The 15328-nt window shown below is 37.1% G+C and overlaps 1 protein-coding gene across 4 annotated transcripts in view; it reads left to right on the top strand.

Annotated features, from left to right (window-relative positions):
• PDE7B (phosphodiesterase 7B) overlaps positions 1–15328 on the top strand; it is a 215004-nt gene that overhangs the window by 118345 nt on the left and 81331 nt on the right. For 2 of the 4 annotated variants that reach the window (XM_087940581.1, XM_087940587.1), the window contains exon 1: positions 14101–15131. The exons of the other annotated variants lie outside the window; for them this stretch is intronic. In XM_087940581.1, coding sequence (XP_087796707.1) covers positions 14894–15131 — 238 coding nt within the window. In that variant the 5' untranslated portion in view covers positions 14101–14893. Of the gene's footprint in view, positions 1–14100; positions 15132–15328 lie in introns of those variants that run through there. 4 annotated transcript variants of the gene reach the window in all.

Genomic DNA, 15328 nt, shown 5'->3' with positions numbered 1-15328 from the left:
AAGGATAAAAAGTAGCAACCAAATAAACCTGTCCTTTATGGATTTAAAGCCAAATTTAATAGAATTTAACTTTGATTTTTGAAAAGCAGTAGTAAGAAAAAGAAAAAGGCATTCCCCAACAGAGACAGTATTTTGTGTAACAAAATATCTCTCTCTCTCTCTCTCTCTCTCTCTCTCTCTCTCTCTCTCTCTCTAGGGGGCGGGTATTCTCAACTAATCCAGCATTTATGGATTGGATATCTAAAAAAGTGAACACGATGGAAGTCACATAGATAATTACAATTAATAAAAGTTTAATAATTTAAATCCAATATTTAACAGCATTGGAGACATTCCTCCCAGATTACTTGCAGTAGCTTTTAGGAGGAAATGCTCACAAAAGGGGTCGTCTCTATGGGGCAAATCTCTCACTCCCCCTAACTCTTCCTGCCATGCCTTGGAATGATCATCCCAGTACAGAGAAGATTAATTACAAGGAAATTGAATGTTTAGTTTATTTAGGTCTACAATTAAAGAAGAGGAAAAGCACTTGTAGGCAGACAACAGGGAATCCACAGAGAATGGTTCTTGATAGCATAAGCTGTTTGCTTCATTAAGCCATTTGACGGTGAGGTATAGGCCACCAGGGAAGTGAAAGTCGATAACTGTTAACTTATTAAGGTCAAAGAAGGGAGTTTGTTAGTTTGCGGCTCATGCTTGGTAAGCAAGTGGCAGGCTGCTCTGGAAAACAATAGAATAGAATTAGAATAGAATAGAATAGAATAGAATAGAATAGAATAGAATAGAATAGAATAGAATAGAACAAACTTATTTTAAGCAATCTTTTTCCTGTGTTAAAAGGAAACAGGATAGCAGGAAGACCAGATCTGTCTCTCTCAGCAAACTATGCTGTGGTCAAAAAAGTCAAAATAGAGCCCAGATTGATACAACTGAAGCTCCACTTGGTTTTTATGAGCAATGCCAGATTAAAAAAAAAACAGGTAGAGCTTTGTTCTCAGTATCTGTTCTGTCGTAGGCCACACCCAAAAGCACTAAGTCATTTCTGAGTCCTAGCAAAAACCTCTTTTATTACATTAATGTGAACTTACTTCATTCACAGTCAGTCAACAGCTTGGCAAACAGTCTTGCAAAGGTATACTAATGAGCTCAGACCTTTATCAATTCTGGAACACTGTCCAGTAAATAATTCCACACTCAGTGCTGACAGGGAAGGGCTGGGTTATACGGACAAATCTCCATATACAAACAAACGAGCAAGTTGTTTCCTGCAAAAGCCCTCTCCCCTTTCGCTTCTCTTTTAATCCTGAACGGAGGGGCCATTCATCATCCACCTGTGGCCTTGCTCCCAAGTCGACCCTGAATTCTTAATTGGTCCTTTCTTTTAGCAGTTCTGCACATGCGCAGTCTGGAAACTGGTTCCAACTCATTGGAACCAGTTCCAACTTCAGGCTCATTGCTATCTGAGCCTGAAGGCAGCTGATAACTGCCAGCTCTGCCTCTGAGGCAGATCCCTCATCTGAGCCTTCTTCAGCCTTCAAGACTGGCCCAGGTTCCTCCCCAATCTCCTCACTACCGTCTGACTCTGCTGCAGCTTCGCCAGCCGCCGGCAGGCCACAACAGTATCCCTGCTACCCTGTTGACTGGGGATACTCTAGTGATAAGTAAAAACACACTGAAGCAAAATTTAGGGGGCCATTCTTCATGTCCACATTATGTATCTTGTGTAACGTATTTCCTGTTGAGGCAAATTTTGCTTGCTGGTCGGAGGGCGAGGGAGGAAACCTCTTTTCTTCTTAGGAACACATATCACCTGAGAGGAAATTTAGTAAAAAATTGCGCAGTTGATAAACGCAGAGCCATTAATGAATGGTGACCAAGACTCACTAACTCATTCGTTCACTCTCATTTTCACTCTCATTCAACATTCATGAAGAATATAAAGTAGTTTTTGGTTTGGATTTGTCCTCTTGTAACATGAAGGGATAAGTTCTTTTGGAAATTCTCCCCAAAACTGTCCTTCAGGAACTTAGCCTCCCTCTTCACTCAGCCTCCTTTCTGATGTTCTCTTGATAGTGAAGAGAAGATTGGAACAGCAATAATTTGAAACTTTCCTGCTCCAGAAGTATTTTCTTCTCTAAATTTGTTGGGGGTGGGGGTGAGACAAGAAATTCTCTGAAAATTCTAAGTTTTTCACAAAATTAGAATCCCCCCACCTCACCTCATCTATCATTACTTGTGAATTGGAGGGAGGGTTCCTAGGCATTAGCTTCAGAGAATATTGAAGCTATTGAAATGCCTGGGAGGAAATGGTTGCAGACATCCCTGCTGAATGCCTTTGGAGCTTTGCCTATGGATTTAGTCATTTCTTGGGTGTGGCTAACTGATTGATGGGTTTAACCTTCTTTCTTGGACTCTTCAACAGTGCTTCCTTCTTCTGCTTCTGTTCCTCCCCTATTGCTTCTTCCCTTCAGTTCCAGGCCATCCAGTTTAGCTTTCCTCCTTTCCCTTTCTTCCTCTTCTCAGCACAGATATCAATTTCTCTTACACCTTTGTGTAAGAGTGTATCTTAACTGGGAAGCTTGAAGATATGTGGAGTTCAACTCCCAGAATTACCCAGCCAGCAGGCACGTTCTGGGAATTGAAGTCCACAAAGCTTCAAGGTTGAGAAACACTGCTTTTACTCTTAGCACCTCCACCCTATTTTTCTTCTCTTTTTGTGTGGCTTCTGAAAGAAAAAAGAAAGGAATGATGTGTGCTTACAGAATGCCTTTTTGAAAGTAAGGGTGTTTTCTGAGTGTGAGAGAGAATGGTTGAAATTGTAGGACAATCAGTTCTGGGTTGCAAATGTCCAAGCACTTTGTCAGCCCAGATCTGGTAAGCTGAAATATATGCAGAATGGCGAATATCCATAAACATTTCCATGCACATTGACAGATGTGGCTATTTATTTGGGGAGAATCTTAAGAATTAGTTTCATTTGGAGCCGGCAATTTTCAGTTAATACTACACAGTATTTATGTCTTTATTTTTCTGCCTATTAAGTGGGGTGATTTGACTTCAGGGTCATCCTCTTTGGGGATATATATGGTACAATTCAATTACAACACATTTTGGAAAAATTACACAATGCACTGGACACAATCCATGTTTCTCCAAATCTTCTTTAGATTTGAGCTGCTCCTGAAATGAAATATTTAGGAGACAGAAAAAACTGATTTTAATTGTTAATGTATTGTCATAATTTTAAAGGGAAGCAGGATTTGTAGAAACATTGAGTTGTCTAATCTCATTTGCTGCCATTTGTAGAAAAACAAAATGAAGGCCTTTGAAGTCTGTGTAATGACTGTTACGGGAAAAAAACTGTACCGTTATATTCTTGGAAACATTTAAACAAAAGTAGTTATTGGAAGGCTTCTATTTTATTTCAGTCAAGTATCTTTGTAGCACAATGGGAATATAAACTGTGGTAAGAGTAGTCATTTTAGCCATCATAACTGATTCCAAATGTGCACTAATAAACCAAAGGAGATGGGTTTAGTTGTAAATGGAATGATACAAGGGACTAATGATACATACAAATGAGAAAAGTTATTGCTAGGCAGGAAGTTTATGATGCTATTGATATAAATGATCACAAAATGTTTCCATTTATGAATATTTCCCAAGGTTAAGGCCAAGTACTGCAACAAACAAATTATTGAGGTGGGTAAGAAGAAACCGTCTCCCTAAACCAGTACTTCTCAATCTTAGTAACTTTAAGATATGTAGTCTTCAACTTCCAGAATTTCTCAGCCAGCCAGGCTGCCTGGGGAATTCTCAGAGTTGAAATCCACACAACTCATAGTTGCCAAGGTTGAGAAATATTGCCATAGCAGAAACCACCCTTCTGCATGGGCAATCAGAACCTGTAGAACTGTACTTTCCAGGCAACATAACAAGGTTATATAAATGCACCAGCAAGATTGCTAGAAATGGTGCTGAAAAAAACTATGAGAAGAACCTATTCCAAATATACCTTACCAGTATATGAATAACATACTCCATGTACTGCAAGTCCCAAAATGCTGCCAATTGCAGAAAGAGGAAAGAAAATTTTATTTATCCAGAGGTGGTATTCAGCCAGTTCAGACCGGTTCTTGTGTACCATTAGTGGAAATTTTGACTGGTTCTAAGAACTGGCAAATGCCACCTCTGGCTTTAGTCATTGAATTTTACAAAAGGGGGTGATTATTTTGATTTTTGTGTTTGAATTTTTTTAAATTAAATTTCTATGCTGCCCATCTTCCCTACAAGGCAACTCTGGGTGGCTTATCTATTTTACCATAATTCTGCTTCCTCTCCCTCTTGAAAATTTGCTAAGACAAGAAACTCTATTTCTTTGAGTAAATGCATTTATGATTGTTTCCAGAATCAGATGAGGTAAAGAAAAAGAGTGAGAGTAGCAGGAAATAATCCAATAGCTTGTAAAAAAAAATTACAACCAGTTTAATGCTTGTGATTCGAGTGGAGAAGGAAATTGATTGAACCTGAAGCTGAAAGCTTGAGGGAAGAAAAAGAAGAAGAAAATCCTAAGTGCTGGAATGTGGATACAGTATGGCTAATCCTCGACTTACGACCACAATTGAGCCCAATATTTCTGTTGTTAAGTGAAACATTTGTTAAGTAAATTTTGCCCCATTTTATGACTTTTCTTGCCACAGTTGTTAAGCGAATCACTGAGATTGTTACATTAGTAAGCTAGTTGTTACACGTGAATGTGGCTTCCCCTTGACTTTGCTTGTCAGAAGGTCACAGGTGGTGATCATGTGATCCCAGGACACTGCATCCACCATAAAAATGAGTTGGTTCCCAAGTATCCGAATTTTGACTGTGTGAATGGCCATGGGAATGCTGCAGCGATCGTAAGTGGAGAAAAACAATCATAAGTCACTTTCTAATCCCATTGTAGCTTTGAACGGTCACTAAATGAACAGTTGTAAGTTAGAGGACTGCTTGTACTCCATATTCTTACGTGCTCTGCAAAAATTCTTCCTCTCCTTCCTTTTACCTGACAGCTATCCAATAAGAAGTTTGCAGACTGCAGTTGTTCAGAGTCCCTGCTTTATTGCCCTGATTCCATGATACTGGAAATTTTGTCTTATTAGATCTGATTTTATAATGCCTTGGTAAGGCCACACTTGGAATACTGCATTCGGCTTTGGTCGCCATGATGTAAAAAAAGATGTTGAGACTCTAGAAAGAGTGCAGAGAAGAGCAACAAAGATGATTAGGGGACTGGAGGCTAAAACATACAAAGAACTGTTGCTGGAATTGGGTATGTCTAGTTTGATGAAAACTAGGACTAGGGGTGACATAATAGCCATCTTCCAATATCTTAGGGGCTGCCACAAAGAGGAGGAAGTCAAGCTATTATACAAAGCCCCTGAGGGCAGGACAAGAAGCAATGGGTGGAAATTAACCAAGGAGAGAAGCAACTTAGAACTAAGGAGACAGTTAGAACAATTAATCAATGGAACGACTTGCCTCCAGAAGTTGTGAATGCTCCAGCACTGGAATTTTTTTAAAAAAATGTTGGGTAACCACTTGTCTGAAGTGGTGTAGGGTTTCTTGCCTAGTCAGGGGGTTGGACTAGAAGACCTCAAGGTCCATTCCAACTTTGTTATTCTGATTAGAGATGATTAATTTTGGTTCTAGTGTAACAGCCAGTCTATTTTCCAGTACAGCCTGAGTGAAGACAAACCTCCATGTCAAGACTTGGAACATTTTTCCAATCAAGAAGTGCATATTCTCAGAAGAGAAATCTATACATTACAGTGCAAATATGCTGTGGGAGGTAATTGGCATCAGGGAAGAAGTGTTTTCTTTGATTTCTTTAAATTTATTCACTTCATTGCAGAAGCTTACACTTTTATTAGACAGGGCGAGCTGAACACTTCAGGCAACAGATGTTGTGTGCCAACATCTGTCACCTTAAGGTGCAGCGGTGATCAATTCACTTTAATTTTTGTAGAACAGTAGAAGCCACCAATTTATTCTTTACCTCAGGCAGCAAAATAGCTAGGTGTAACCCTGCCTGAGGGATTCACAAGCAGGAAATAATGGAAATAGTTATTTCCTATTCTTTGTTCCCACTGTCTCCTGTGTTTCCGCTGACTTTTAGTTCCATTGGCTAATTTGGTTAATAGCTGCAAATGTATCTACATTTTTTTAAAAAACCTACGCTGCGATCATTGATATGTTTCATGTGGAATTTTCTTATCACTAGTTATGCAAGAAAACAACCAGGAAATAGGAAAATCATTTTTCTAAGCTATGTAGACTACAGTGCTACTATTTTGCTAATACGAAGCTGTGGGAAATGTAATATTGTAGAATCACAGGGACGTATTAAAAAAAGACTTTTGATATAATTTATAAATCAACAATTTACAATTGATAATTGTAAATCAAAAATAGCCAAGTTTTGAATTTGGATATAAAACATTTTGAGAACAAACTACATAAGCTAGTCAGGAGCATCCAATTATCTTTTAAATTCCTCTATGGATTAACATTGTTGAGGACAGGAGGAAGTGATTTTATTTGATCTATCAACAATTCTAGTGACTAAAGAGAGAAAGCGTAAGAAAGTATATTCATTAACAGTTTTCAGAATATTTGAAAGCACCATCTGTAGCCTTGTGATTTTCTACAAAGTTTTTGATTGCAGGAATGGCATTTGCATTGCTTCGTTCTGTTTCCAAAGAGAAAATGTAGATACCATATCAAAGGAACATCTCATTTCATTTCCAAACAAATGAGCACACAAATACCTCATAGTTTTCCGTTGGCTATTGCAATATTCATGCCCCATTTATTCTTGCTGCAAAATGCTTTCTAGGAAAAAAAAAAGTTAAACCAGAGTTCATGTAACATGCCAAATACTTGAGGCAATATATTTATCATCCTACATTTAATGGTTAAGAGTATTTCCTTCAGTTTACATTTAGTCTCATTATATTCTGCTTCTTTGGCCCAAAATAGTATCTCAAATGCATACTCAACTCGTATTTCTCTCTTTGCTGTGTAATAATGTAGGTATATTAACATTAAACACATATAACTAAAACAAAAACATAAGTCTATTTATTTTTCTTCAAGATTGGGCTAAATTTTTCAAACCAAGGATTGTGCCTGGCTTTTGAGTAGCTGGCCAGAGGCTGCACTCCAAAAAGTAGTTGAACCAAGCAGAAGGTGGAGCCAGAATAAAAAATAAATTTGATTCATATCATTATGTGTCCCTCAATAATTTCCTGCCCTCTCCTCTATCAAAGATCCTTTGCTTAAGCACTATCATTGCCTGATTTTGTCTCAAGGGCATTTAATATTTAATTCTACAATTGATCTGAATGAAATGACAAAATGTAAAAATATTAAGTGCTATTTAGCGAAAATATTAGGTGCTATTTAGTGAAAGAACCCATTCAACAGTGGGAAAGAAACTACCCTACCTAAGAGAAATTGAGCAAATGGTTAACAATATTATATCCATTTTCTCAATATACTTCACTATTTTAGAATAGAATAACAGAGTTGGACGGGACTTTGTAGATCATCTAGCCCAACCCCCTGCTCAAGCAGGAAACCTATACCATTTCTGACAGATGGCTGTCCAGTCTTTTCTTAAAAATTTCTAATGATGAATCTCCCACATCTTCTGAAGGCAAACTATTCCATTGGTTAATTGTTCTCACTGTCAGAAAATTTCTCCTTATTTCTAGATTGAATCTCTCCTTGATCAGTTTCCATACTTTATTCCTTATCTGGCCTTCAGGTATTTGGAAAATATGTTGATCCCCTACTCTCTGTAACAGCTCCCTCAAATATTGGAATAGTGCTATCATGTCACTTCTGGTCCTTCTTTTCACTAGATTTAGCCATGCCCAATTCCTGCAACCATTCTTCATATGTTTTAGCCTCCAGTCTCTTTGTTTATTACTTTTACACTATCTTGTTTCCTTTTTCTTTGTTTCTTTACTAGATGGACTTTGGACCTTCCCAGCATTGGACTGGCACAAGAACAGTGTTAGGAACTAAAATATAAGCATTTTTTAACTCCTTTTCCTACTTATTAATGTAGGTCACAGTTTCTGGAGCCTTTGAAGGAAAATGTGGATTACAGGTTCTAGTATAATTTAAATCGTAGTCATTTAGGAAGGAACAAATTGCTAAAGCATAGATTCTGACAACAGAATTAAAGCAATTAGTGAAACAAATTGAACGAACTTTTATTATTTTTTGTGTCTCCTGACTAATTTGTTGTTGGGAATGTTGATGAGTAGACTGATCATGAATGCTGCGGACCAACACTGCTACAAGCCAAAAGACTAAACCTGTGCCATCCTTACAATGAGAATGAATGAGAAAATAGAAAATATAATGAGAATTAGTGGATCAGATTGGTAGTAGAGCAGATTAACGATAACCTTGGCAATAACCAGGTACTGTAGAAGATGACATATTGTGATATCTATAGTTGTCAGCTTCTTATATGGGTTAAAAATGAATATGCAGACATGTAAAATCATGAAATTTGCAAAACATGAGCTACCATAAAATTCTTTCTTCAGCAATTGTTCTATAGGAAATAGTTATCATCCTATTCACAACTCTTAGATAAAAAGAAAATGGTGGTTGGGTTACTTGGGTTATTCTTACAGTTTCACTGTCATCAAAGATCTTTCCGATTAATTCCAGGTTCTTCTTAACGTTGTATGGAAAAATAAATACATTAATTTTTTTGAAAGGATCAAATATTCATACTGAAAGACAGAATGTTTGTATTTTTATAATTTATTATCATTCTCAAATACAATTATGCTGAAGCAGTTATATCAACTGAGGAAAAGTACAGCAGCAGAGCAGTTCTGACTGAGATATAGATTGATATGACCAGTGTTTTGTAAACAGGTGTGTTGGGATTCAAGTCCAAGAAGTTCCAGCCATTTTGATTACTACCTGGGGATTCTGGGAGCTATAGCTCCAACAAAACCAAAAGAAATTAGATTTCATAGATGCTTAGGACTGGGTCAAAAAGTCAAGATATTGGCCAAAGTCATGCTACTGAAGCCCTGATCTTTTTGTGTATAGTGTATATAACAAAGGACAGAAGTTTGATCATGTGACCATAGCTGCCATCTTGATCTTTTCAGTCCCACAGGCACCCCTACTTGACTGTTATGGCTGTCATGGAGAGCCAACATCTTTAATAGCATTCACTATTATAGTAGACTATGAGTGGTGCATAGTTATCGTATGTAAAAGATTTTTAAAATATATGAGTCCAAAGTTATTAAAAATGGGGGAACAGGAAAGATAGAGTTCAAAGCATTATTGAATCTTTTTTGCCACTTCAATTCACTGCAGTTATATATGGTAGTTCAACATACTGAGATATGTGAATATGCTTTGCTATATGCTGATATAAAATGAGCTTGGTATTTCCTTGTGATAAAGCATGACTGAGTCTTTCTTATAAAGAAAACTCTGTATACTGAAAATTTGAAAATTAGCAATTTCTTAAAAAATAGCATCAATGAGAAATCATGACCTTGGGGTATATGTGGCTTTGGCATAATGCGTGACAGTTTATAACTAATGGCTTATGTTTTAGTGATGTGTGCAGACTAAACCACTGTGACATAGTAGGCTTATTCAAAGCATATTAACAACTCATCTGTCACCATTTACAAACCATGTGTCTTACCATGATCATCTGGGGAAAAACATATACATTATGGATCATTAATAGGTTGTTGTTGCTTCTTATGTCATTAATTTTTCTCCCTTCATGTAACCGGTTTCACAAATATCCATTACTTTTGGTGGGGCCAGAATGATTGCTGATATCTTTGTGAGCAATAGATTAAGAAAAGTATTTTCATTTGACCGCTTTTTAAATTCTCAGTTCCCACCCCATCTCAACTCCACAGAATTTCCCCTGATATTTCAAATGCATTTAGGAGCAAACAACCATATTTTATGATGATGGTATAGAAGAGAAATGATCCTTGTTATTTCTTGCCATCCATTTACATGACCATTTTAATCACAGGTTTTGATGATTTTGAGTTACCTTAAAGTGGGCTCCAACTTCAAATCGTAGGAATATTGTTGGCTATACAGTATGTAAGTCAGATTGTTTGCACATGTGTTTATTTGCAATCTTTATTATTTTTTTATTTTTATAATTATAAATATTTTATTTTTATAAATAACTCAAGGCAGCGAACATATCTAATACTCCTTTCTCCTTTCTCCCTATAACAACAACAACCCTGTGAGGAATTGACAGAGAGAGTATGACTGGCCAAAGTCACCCGGGTAGTTTTCATGCCTAAAATGGGACTAGAACTCTGGTTCTCTGTGTTTTATACAGCCAACCTCCATCTTTTAAGCTTGTTTGCTGCCTTTAGAGAATAACAGAAATATTGTCAACACATTAGTATTGAAAAAAATGAAAAAAAACCCTTTTCCTCATATGTTCTCAGAGTAGCAATACATAGTCTATATTAAGCCCCACCTGCACTGGGAAGGTTGGGCAGGTCACCTACCATATCTTCTGAAAGAAAAGTCAGTCTGACATTGGTTCAAGATAAATGCAGCAAAATAATACAGATTCAAGGTTGTTGGGTCCCTCTGTCCTGGAATTTCCTGTATGGATAGAGCTGGGAGTAACATCAAACATTTTAAAAGCAAATGACATTTGCACCAAAGTTGAACACAACAGGAATACAGCCATGTGTTTTATGAATGGATCAGCACATCTGAAATACTACACAGTATAATTGTTTTCTTTCTTCTGAACCTCTTTGTTCAAAGGATCAGGATATCCTGGTGCTAACCACTGCTGGAAAATAATATAGTTGCAACAATGATATAATACTTAAGAAGGATTTCACTTTTTATACCAGATCTGTGTTGTTTAGGTAAAACATGAGTATATTCAAGGATCTATTAAAGTTATTTAATTATTTAAAACTATTAAAGAAACACTTTAGCAAATATATGAGAAACTCTTAATAATGCACCTTTTTTAAAAGTGGAAATGCTAAGGGTGCTTGGACCTCATCCTGTTACTGATTATTATTTTGGCATCAGTAAAATGTATGTGTGTTCCAATTTTTAAAACATAAGAATGTTAAAATTCAGTCCATTTCCCCCCCTCCTCCTCCTCCTTTTCTTCTTCTCCTTCTCCTTCTCCTTCTCCTTCTCCTTCTCCTTCTTCTTCTTCTTCTTCATGAATGAGGTTCCTGTTTATTTACAAATGTATTTTTTGGAAATGATACTAAGTTTAATAGTAGCCCGTGTGGAAACTAAAAGTTAAACCATAAAACTCTGAAGTCAAAAAGTTAAATTATGATCTCATTTTTTAATTATTTGTAAAACTAGAAAGAAAGAAAGAAAGAAAGAAAGAAAGAAAGAAAGAAAGAAAGAAAGAAAGAAAGAAAGAAAGAAAGAGCTCTTCCTAGAAAAAGTATAAACAACAGAGCATGTATCTGATCACCTTCCCAGAAAGTTATACAGCCTAGAATGAGCAATCCAGAAGTCCTGTCTGCCAACCTGGAGACACCTTTCTGTTAGTAGCAGGACAAACAAAATGGGCTTTATTGCAATCTTGAAGTGGCATGTTTAGAAGAAAGATTGTTGCTTGAATAATCCTGTTCCCCAATCATAGAGAGTTGTAGGATCTAACAATTTCACTAGAAATAGGTCGGTGCTTTGTTTTAAGCAAGATTTAAGTCTTAATAGATTCACTGTAGCTTTTTGGATTAGATAAAAATTCAGAATACTTTTACTGATAACTTTTTGGTCATTTTTATTAAACCAAAGGAACAATTATTAAGAAATATGTTCTGGGGTTCATACCTCTAAGTATCATGTCCACATGCTCCGGGTTGGACAAGTTGAAAATTATTCTTTATAACTTGATAGAAGAAGTTGTTTCAACTAGACTTTTCAGTTGGAATCATTTCCATTTGGAATCATTTCAAGATTTTATGTGAACAGTTCACTTGGCATGATAGAATATTTTATTTTTATGGGCCAGAAGTTGGATGATTCTGTTGTAAGATAATGGTGGCAAAGCTGCATGAATAGAGATCCTTACCTGAATTTGCTTCTGTTCAGGAAGACTTCAGCAGTGAGAAGGCATTTTTTTCTTGATCTTTTTTTTTTTTTTTACAGTTTTCCATTCCTTTCTTACTGCAAGGTATGATTTTTCACCTGCTGGTTGACATCTTCCCAATTTTATTTATTTTATTTTTTATTTATTTGATTTGTCAATCTCTTACAAGATAACAGGTGTAAGTATAAACATATTATGAATACATGAGATGGATATGAATAAGAAAAATAAAAAGAACCAATAGGACAGGGACGGTAGGCACGTTGGTGCGCTTATACATGCCCCTTACAGATCTCTTAGGAAAGGGGTGAGGTCAATAGTAGAAAGTCTAAGGTTAAAGTTTTTGGGGTTTGGGGAAGAAACCACAGAGTCAGGTAGAGTATTCCAGACATTGACTACTCTGTTGCTGAAGTCTTATTTTCTGCAATCAAGTTTGGTGTGGTAAACCTTGAGTTTGTATCTATTGTGTGCTCTTGTCTTGTTATGGTCGAAGCTGAAGTATTCAGTCATTCATTAGGTAGGACATTGCAATGTATGATTTTATATACTATATTTAGATCGGACTGAAGGTGGCATAGTTCTTGGTTTTCTAGGTCTAGAGTTTCAAGTCTGGTGGCATAAGGTATTCTGCAATGAGTAGAGGAGAGGAGAGAACTCTTCTTGTGAAATATTTCTGAACTTTTTCAACTGTGTTAATATCAGATACATGATATGGGTTCCAGACTGATGAGCTGTATTCAAGTATAGGTCTAGCAAATGTTTTGTATGCTCTAGTTAGTAGTGTGATATTACCAGAGAAAAAGCTATGTAGGATTAGATTAACAACTCTTAATACCTTTTTGGCTATGTAGTTACAGTGGGCTCTAGCACTTAGATCATTAGAGATGAGTAATCCAAGATCTTTGACAGAGTTTGGATCCTCATCAAGGTCTTGACTGTTCAGCTTGTATTTTATTTTCTGATATTTTTTTTGTGCCAGTATGTAAGACAGAGCATTTATTTGTTGAGATTTGAAGTTGCCATTTGATTGACCATTCTGATACATAGTCGAGGTCTTTTTGGAGGGTAGTAGTATTTTCTGTGGTATTGATTAGCTTTACATCATCAGCGAAGAGAAGGCAGTTGCTCTTAATATGATCACAGAGGTCATTTATGTAGAGTATGAAGAGAGTTGGTCCTAGAACACTGCCTTGGGGGGCACCACTGTTGACAGGTACAGAATTTGATAGGACGCTCTCAATTTTGACCATTTGTTGTCTGTTTGACAGGAATGGTTCTATCCAGTTATGCAAGTGTCCAGAGATATCGTAAGATTTTAGTTTTAGGAGTAGTTTGTTGTGTACCACTGAATCAAAGGCTTTACAGAAGTCTATGTAGTTTGCATCTATTGCTTTGTCCTGATCGAGTTGTGTAGTCCATATGTTTTTGCAGTGTAAGAGTTGCAGATTGCAAAGTAGTTTTTTTCTGAAACCAAATTGTTTATTAGAGAGTAGGTTGTTTCTCTCTAAATTGAGGATAATGGATTAGTTAATAATTGATTCCATGACTTTACAGGTGACGCAGCATAAAAAGATTGGTCTGTAATTTTCAACTAGGCTGGGTCTTCCTTTTTGAAGATGGGGATGACTGTGGCTTGTGACCATAGTTTTGGCAAGGAGCTGGTCCTGAAAGATTATTCAAAGATTATGCTTAGAGGTTCGGCTATAGCCGTGGATAGCTTTTTTAAGAAGTAGGCAAATGTTCCATCCAGTGCAGTAGATATTTCCAATTTCTCTTGTCATTAATTTTTTCCCCTTTTAGAAATGGAACTTTAAGTTCAAAACAAATCCAAAACTGTTTGTTGGATATTGTAACATTCCTGAATCCTGTGGCTTTCCTGATTCATTTCATTCACAGTTCATTCTGGAATGTGAATCGGTGTTATTTCCTGTCCAGCTGAAGAGCAGTTGAGGTTACCAACTAGCTAATCCTCTGCACTTCAGATTTGCTGCGATTGAAAACCAAACAACTAGGGAGAGAGAAAAAGAAGCAGGGTGGTGGTGGAGACTTTTAGAATTAGTTCAGACACAGCTGCCTTAATATTCCCATCCTGGAGCAATTAGTAGATGTTTTGGGAAATGGCTGTAAGGACTTGTCAAGCTAAAATGAGGTGAATTTAAGCTGGTGTTGCTGGATGGCTCAAAATTCTCTCCACCCCTCTCCCACCCCCCAAAAATTGCACAGCAGAAGTTGGAAAAACTTTGGTTTCTAAAACCAACAGCTGCTCACATCCTTATGCCTAATTATCGCAGGGCTGGTAAATAAACGCTTCCCTGTGGGTGTAATTGCTTTCCCTGGTAGTCTTAGCTGCCATGGGGCAGGGCCAGGGAAGAGAAGAGAAGCAAAAGAAAACATTCCTCCAGTTTGGATTTTTTCTTCTTCTGAGACTAGCTGTAGGCTGGGTTTAATCAAACATGGTTAACTTAAAACTTTAGAGGGAGGGAAAGGAGAAAAGGAGAACATTTGCATGCAATTGCGAAAGAACAGCTTTGGAACAGACATGATTAGGAGACTCTTTGAAAGATAAATTTCAAGCAGAACTTGTTGCTTCAACTTTAGGAACAACGAGACTGTGGTAAGTTTAGAGAAACTGTTAGAGACAGCTGGTTCAAGGATGTTTGGTGCTTCTACCCCTCCTGGAATTTAAAGGCATTCTCGTCTTCTGAAGAAGCATCCGTCTTTTTGAGAATGCCTGTGCTGAATAGGTTTTTCAGTGTGTCAGACAAGGGTAGGCAGTGGGGAACTGACGAAGATCGGATGCCCTTGTCTGCCGAGACCCTGCCTGTCTGTCAACAGGGAATTCTATCTTGGGGTTTGCCTGAGCAGTTCAGAATCATAAAGCTAATCTGGAAATCCAAAAATGAGCTTGCAGAGACGAAGAGAAGAGGAGTTTCGGAAAGTGGAGGGAGTACTCATGTTTTATCAGGTAAGTTTAAAATATGCAATCAAAATTATGTTGGCGTGGGTCTAATAATAGGCTTGGCTTGCCCTCCTCCCAAATTCCTCCCTCCCCCCAAAAAACTGGTATATTTGATTGTTGTTTAAACATGTGATGCAGATATACTCTATATATTTATTCTTCGTTAGGAGCATTGAAAGCTCTTGTGGGTTTACCATATTTGC

The sequence above is a fragment of the Pseudonaja textilis genome, chromosome 1 (assembly GCF_049901715.1).
Source record: "Pseudonaja textilis isolate UNSWEBS1 chromosome 1, rPseTex1.2, whole genome shotgun sequence".
Classification (NCBI taxonomy): Eukaryota; Metazoa; Chordata; class Lepidosauria; order Squamata; family Elapidae; genus Pseudonaja; species Pseudonaja textilis.
The sequence above is the reverse complement of the archived record's forward strand: the minus strand, read 5'-3'. Positions and strand labels throughout refer to the sequence as shown.